Consider the following 7,000-nt stretch of genomic DNA (forward strand, 5'->3'; position numbering starts at 1 on the left):
GTACATTTGTTCTCTTTCTTGGACAAAGCGAGGACAGTAGAAAACCACGTGCTCCGGCGTTTCCTCTATTCCATCACACTCAGGGCAAAACGGTGAACTTGCATGGCCGAATCTGTGCAAGTACCGTCTAAAGCAACCATGTCCGGATAAGAATTGCGTCAAGTGGAAATTGACTTCACCGTGCTTTCTTTGTACCCAATTGATTATATTTGGGATCAGTCTGTGGGTCCATCTACCGTTAGGGGTGCTGTTCCACTCCTGCTGCCACTTCCTCATGGAGTCGGCTCTTGCTGTTACTCGAGCTTCTCTATTGCTCTGTGTGCTTGTCGTTCTCAGATTGTAGCACACACTATCTTCGCTCAGAGTGATTTCGATAGGAACCAATCCGGCTATGACACATACCGCCTCCTCAGATATCGTTTTATAGGCACTGGCTACTCTCATCGCCGTCATCTCTTGCTGTTACTCGAGCTTCTCTATTGCTCTGTGTGCTTGTCGTTCTCAGATTGTAGCACACACTATCTTCGCTCAGAGTGATTTCGATAGGAACCAATCCGGCTATGACACATACCACCTCCGCAGATATCGTTTTATAGGCACTGGCTACTCTCATCGCCGTCATCCGGTAAGTTCTGTTCAACAGTCTACGGTTTTGTTGTAATTTAAGCGCTGCTGTCCAAGCCGGACCACCGTATCGCAATATCGAAGTGGCTACACTGGCCAGAAGGCGCCTCTTACTACTGCTTGGTCCTGCATTATTGGGCATTATCCTAGCAAACGCCGTGGAAACTTTAGCCGCTTTTTCACACGCGTATTTCACGTGGCTCTTAAAATTGAGTCGGTCGTCTATTATAACACCCAGGTATTTAAGTTCGCGTTTGGAGACGATAGTATGCGCCCCAACTGTTATTTCTGCCTGCTGTACTGCTCTGTGGTGCTGTACTGCTCTGTGGATGTGTGTGTATGTGTGTATGTGTGTGTGTGTAATATAATATCCGAAGTTATTAACAAGCAACTAGAACGAAATAACAGCGTAGTTCTACGTCAACAAAGTGGTCGTGTCTTGGACATAACCTCCTATAATTTTTATGTTTTTCAACACATCAAATTGAAGCCAATGACTCTTCTTTAAATTGATATGCCGACCATCTGAATCGGTACAGTATTTCAGAAGTTATGAATTTTTGTTGTGGGAAAAGGGGTAAAAATTGCTTTATTAGATCATCGATTAATTTTGAAAAATCATATCTCAAGAACAAACAATGTCGCCTATCTAAATTTTGGATATGTTATGTAAAAAGCTTGGCTTTCAAGAAAAAATATAAATAAAACTAACACTCTTGGTCCCGAGACCACTAAAACTATGAAAAACAAGCACAATCAATAATGACAACAAAATTCATTTTTTTCGCAAGTATTATATTTTTTCAAGAAAGACTAGCTAATAGGCTAATTGGTCGGGGTTCTGCCAAGACGAACCAAGCGCCAAAAACAAATCAAATGAATAGTCCATTTCATGCTGTACGCACACATTTTTGTCAATTTCTGATTCAGAACCTTTAGAAATATGATAAAAACAAAATTATGTTTATGCTAGACACGCAAAACTTCGTTTTCTTTGCAGCCAGAGCGAATCAAGTCCATGCTATCTATTAACCCAATATCATTACATAACACATTAGTATTTTGTAACGGCTCTTCTCTTCATGAATGGTGTATACATGGACTCACTTTTGCTGTTTATGACAAAATAATATCTTGATAAATGATATTAAATTGATTCAAGAATGCATTACACTTGGTTCGCTGTGGTTGAACGGAATTTTGAAAAATGCAGTTCAGCGCTTCCACACTTCATTGCAGCCCGTAGGCTGTCCTTCTTACCAGATCCCGAAGACATTTGATTCCAGGAGCTGTCCGAAGCACAAAAATCTGTTGAAGGTTCGGATCTGCTTTCTTAGAGAAAACGATCACTATCGTCCGATGCCATATTATGGGTTCATGGTTTGCTTTGGTTGAATGCAACTTCGATTTTTTACAGTCTGCTACACAGAATTTTTGTTTTGGAGCTGTTGTCAATTATCCAAATGACATGGTCATTTTACAGTCGATAGATTATTTTTTTCTGCATCCAATCGTGTAAGCAACTCAATTTTGATAAAAATGGCGCTTGGTTCGTTTTGGCAGAACCCCGACCAATTGGAAAACCAACCTAATATGATGTTTAAGATCACCTTAAAATGTAATTGGGCACCCTAACAAAAAAATAAAAAATACGGGTCTAATATTTTGCGATAAGAAACAAACCAACCACTTTTCACGAAAGTCTGAGAGCCTCTATATCGGTTTGTCATGGAATGGCTGTACACATAGTTAGAAAATGAGCAAAATTGAACACAGTCGATCATTCTTTCCAGACTGCACCAACGATATGATTAAACACTCCTATACTCGCGCGGAAAATCGTAATTTGTGTACTCTGGACTGTGGGCGTCTCTGTGTTATTGCTATTGTGTTTTTATGCGTTATTGGTATTTATTCAACGAAAAATATATAAAAGAATTGAAAAACTCCAGAAAATATTTTTTCTTTAACTTAATTCAGTTTTAATAGTCATTTAATTCAGCCACCTCTTTGGTGCTCGGTCTGTCAGACCTATACGCGAGTATAGGAATGTTGAAAAGATAATTCGTTTGCTTTTTCGAGAGTACTATTATCATTAAATGGTTTTGCAAAATATGATGTCGTGACATTGTACTCAACCATCTGTTGTCATTTCCGTACCACCCATCCTTTAAAATATTTTTATGGTCTTGAAATGACATACGTTATAGATAATTTTTAACTTTGTGCTCATTTGAGGTTTGTATTATGAGAACTAATACTATTAAGTACAGGGTTTTCCAACTTTAAATTCCGAAAGTAAATTGAAAAAAAACACACTTAGAATTCAAATTTCGATGAAACTTTTATTTCAACCTAGGGCTTCCTCGCACACCTTGATCCGGAACAGGTAATTTTGGATGACTTTTCGGCACAAATGGGGCGGTATCTCGGTCATAACTTCACGAATGTTGTCTTTCAAATGTTCAAGAGTTTGCGGAGAGTTGGCATAGACACGGTCTTTTGCATAACCCCACAAAAAAAAGTCTAGCGGGTTCAAATCGCATGATCTGGACGGCCAATTGGCATCACCAAAACGCGAAATTATGCGTCCCTCAAATTTCGTTCGCAATATGGCCATGTTCGGTCATGTTGTGTGGCACGTGGCGCCGTCCTGCTGAAACCACATGTCATCCGTATCCATATTCTCAATTTGTGGGAAAAAAAAATCGATTAACATGCGGCTATAGCACTCACCATTCACAGTTACCGTTTCGCCGTCCTCATTTTCAAATAAATACGGCCCGATGACTCCACCAGACCATAATGCGCACCAAACAGTGACTTTTGGCGGATGCAATGGACTCTCAACAATCACGTGTGGATTTCCTGAGCCCCATATACGGAAATTTTGGGTGTTCACATAGCCACCGAGCTCGAAATGTGCCTCATCGCTGAAGAAAATTTGATGCGAAAATTCAGCATTTTGCTGTTGTTGTTCGTTCACCCAATCGATGCCCGACGCATTCCATAGTCACCACGCTCTAATTTTTGTACCAGTTGGACTTTATATGGATGTAGGTGCAAGTTCAAATGCAAAATTCGCCACAATGATGTGTTTGACAAGCCCAATTGCTGAGCACGCCGTGGAATCGAAACATTCGGGTCATCCTCCACACTGGCAGCAACAGCAGCAATATTTTCGGCCGAACGCACATTACGATGATGCACAGGTTTCACAATATCCGCTACTGATCCAATTTGTTCGAATTTACGCACTACATTAGCGATTGTGTGCTCTCTAGACCGTCCATGACGACCAAAATCCGTCCGTAATTCTCGAAAAAACATCCGGTTTTCCATCATTTTTATAGTATAATTTAACAAAATTAACACGTTGTGCGATGCTAAAACGATCCATATTGTAAAATGGCAGATATTCAACTAACGATATGAGGCTTTGGTTGACAGCTATGTTAAACGGTTGTCAGCGCAGGGCTGTATACTTTCGGAAGCCCGAAATGGAAAACCCTGTATTTGCGAAGTTATCATTAATGTGAAATTCTGCATTCTCGAAGACACCCGTTTCAATTCTGACATTCATTTATAATTCTCGACTTACCATTTGAATGCAAAGTACAATTAGGATTATATTGAATGAATAATATGGAATAAATGATTCAAAACACGGTTATGTTACCCATAAATGAGCACCCAAAATTGAACAGCAGTTAAACAACTGCTTCGAATTGATGACTATTTCAAACTCCACATAACTTGTCGAAAGATCTTTGTCAGTGTCTTGTTTCATTGGAAGTGTTAATGCTTCTGTCATCTTGCAATAAGCCCCAGAATTACGCAAATGTAGCGGAATAGAGAAAAGCTTCTCAAGCAAAATCTTTGCGAAAGTTACACATATGTCGCCTGAGTCACATCGTATCCGCTGTGTGCTGTGGAAATTTTCCCCGAATTACTGCAAAGCTACTTTTAATCGCTCGCATGTCTTCACAAATTGCTGATCAAATCTAAAGTTTCATGGTGGATCCATCGACAAATCGCCGTTAAAATTGCCAAACAGCAGTGTACCGCTCAATGCCTTATGCATTCTTCATTCATTCAACACACCTTTTTTTTTCGACAGTGAAAACGGATGAATCCCAATTTGTCAAAACATCCGCACATTTTTTTCCCAACCATCCGAGCAGCATTCCCAAACTTTGCGATTTTCTCAAGCAACAGCTTCGCACCGAATTATCGAACACGAGTCGCGGAAAGAGCGGCCGTCTTTTCCTTACGGCAATTAATTAATCAAAAATAAAACGTCAGCGAATCGGTTGGAACTAATTCATTTAATCCTTCATGCCGCGACCGATTTCCTTCGGCCCGTGTCTTCACGAAAGGGAGCGAGAAATGCTTCGTTATGTTGTGCTTTCCGGGGAAGCAATGGAATTATGAACTCCTTTCGAGCTGCTTCGATTGTCGTGGATATTGTGGTGCGAATGCGGGTGGAGCAGCAGCAGCAGCAGGATGAGGAGGAAGTGGGGGGGGCACATTGAAACTGGGCAAGATTTTCCGATAGAAGGTTGTAATTAATTGGCTCGTGTCGAATTTATTTGAATAATTTATCTGCTTCCCCGTAGCCGGTTGCTGAAAATGATGGCTGAATTTGAATTATGTACTGTAAATCGATACCAATTTTGGGGACGAAAGAACTTTCGCTGCGTCGGCGAATCTATCTTTCAAAGCATGATTATTTTCGATTTGGACATAAATTACCTAAATTGCACTCAACAAGCGTTAGGTTTGAATTTCAATACAGTGATGATCGAAAAGATGATGGATTAAGGTGAGAATAAAATATTCCGTTCGTTGAAAACTGTCCCGAATGTATATTCGAGACGATTCTAGAACGATTCGAGCTGAATTTGCCATCGATTCGTTCTTAGTCATGGCGACCGTAAACTTCAGCTCGTCAATTATCACAAACGCTGACAAAAGCCCTTGATGACTAGCGCATGAATTATTTACTGCCACCTGGAGGCATACATCCTCCAATTAACGTGTTGTTTGAGTTGAAGTGCATGGTGTAATTTGCGGCAATTAATTACGGTCAAGTACTGAACAGGTGCTGTCAGATGGCTTGTTCTGGGCACTGCAGTGCGGAAAGGCAGACGTATGGAAATTCGATGCGCAACTGTTTTGTTTGTGAACCTTGAAGACATCAAGACGTGGAAGTGTATGCTTATAATATTAGAACAATATATCAGAGTTAGTCAGGTTTCCTCAAAAGTCCAAAATGCCCGGATTTTCGCCCTCTGATTTTTGAAATAATTAAATTGTGCTAGTTTCGGTTTTAACATTCTAGTTCATAATTATTTCAAGCAACACACACGTTGGAACAGGGATTGTGTAGCCTTTATCCGAGAGATAGGTAGTTTTATATAAACATTAACCATTGATTTCAATCACGTACCTTATACACGTAGAATAAATCTTTCTATTTCAAGCACTCATCATAGAATTAATAGAATAAGATGTCACAAATACATAACATATTAGTAGAATAATTATTTGAACAATGAATTTGACAAATATTAGTAAAGTTATCCATTATTTTTGAGTGAAATTCAAACCTTTCTCTAGTATGCTTCGGCTTGTCCGATTTGGGTGAAATATGCACCGTTTTGTTAGAAAATTTGTTGCCATCCTAAAGGTAGCTTCATAATGCCTCTTTCAAAGCTTGTTTCTTATTGGCGAAAGTCTTGGTTCATATTGGCGAAAAACTCTAGCAATTGATTTTTACAGTCTTTTCTTGATCCCAATTTCTTATCACTCAGAAAGTTTTGTATTGCGAGTAAAAGATGGTAATCGTTTGGTTCCATATTCGCACTATACGGTGGATTCATAAAAACATTCCTATCAAGCTCCCGAAATCTCTGGCAAATCACTATATATATGCGATGTTCTGATGGAACACAACTTTTCTATTATTTCTTCTATTGGCCAATTCTGAATGTTTCTGGTTCAAACGGTTCAGTTGTTGACTCAATATCAACTAGTACTGTTTTTATTGCTCGCTGTATATACAGCCAATCCATGCCAGACCGATATAGTGGTTATCAGATTTTCGTGAAAAGAGGTAGTTTCGTTCCTTATCGCAAACTATTAGACCCGTTTTTTTATTTTTTCATGAGGATGCCCATTTCCATTCTAGCGCGCACCGAAAAAAAATTTTTTTTTTCAAATGACTTTTTCAAACACTCATTACTTTTGAACTACTAAACCGATTCAGATGATCGACATAGCATATTAAAGCCAGTTAACTAGTCTGCTTTGGAAAAGTATTACACTTGTAAAAAATATGGTTTAATATTCGTAATTATTGATTGTATTTGTT

General features: G+C 39.2%; 1 protein-coding gene across 1 annotated transcript; it reads right to left on the reverse strand.

Moving 5' to 3' along the window:
• Positions 1-421: 421 nt before the first annotated feature.
• Positions 422-766, reverse strand: LOC129774021 (uncharacterized). Its single transcript, XM_055777710.1, has one exon. The coding sequence runs from the start codon at positions 764-766 to the stop codon at positions 422-424; it is 345 nt and encodes a 114-aa protein (XP_055633685.1).
• Between the last annotated feature and the right edge of the window lie 6,234 nt (positions 767-7,000).

Source organism: Toxorhynchites rutilus, chromosome 3, assembly GCF_029784135.1.
Source record: "Toxorhynchites rutilus septentrionalis strain SRP chromosome 3, ASM2978413v1, whole genome shotgun sequence".
Classification (NCBI taxonomy): Eukaryota; Metazoa; Arthropoda; class Insecta; order Diptera; family Culicidae; genus Toxorhynchites; species Toxorhynchites rutilus.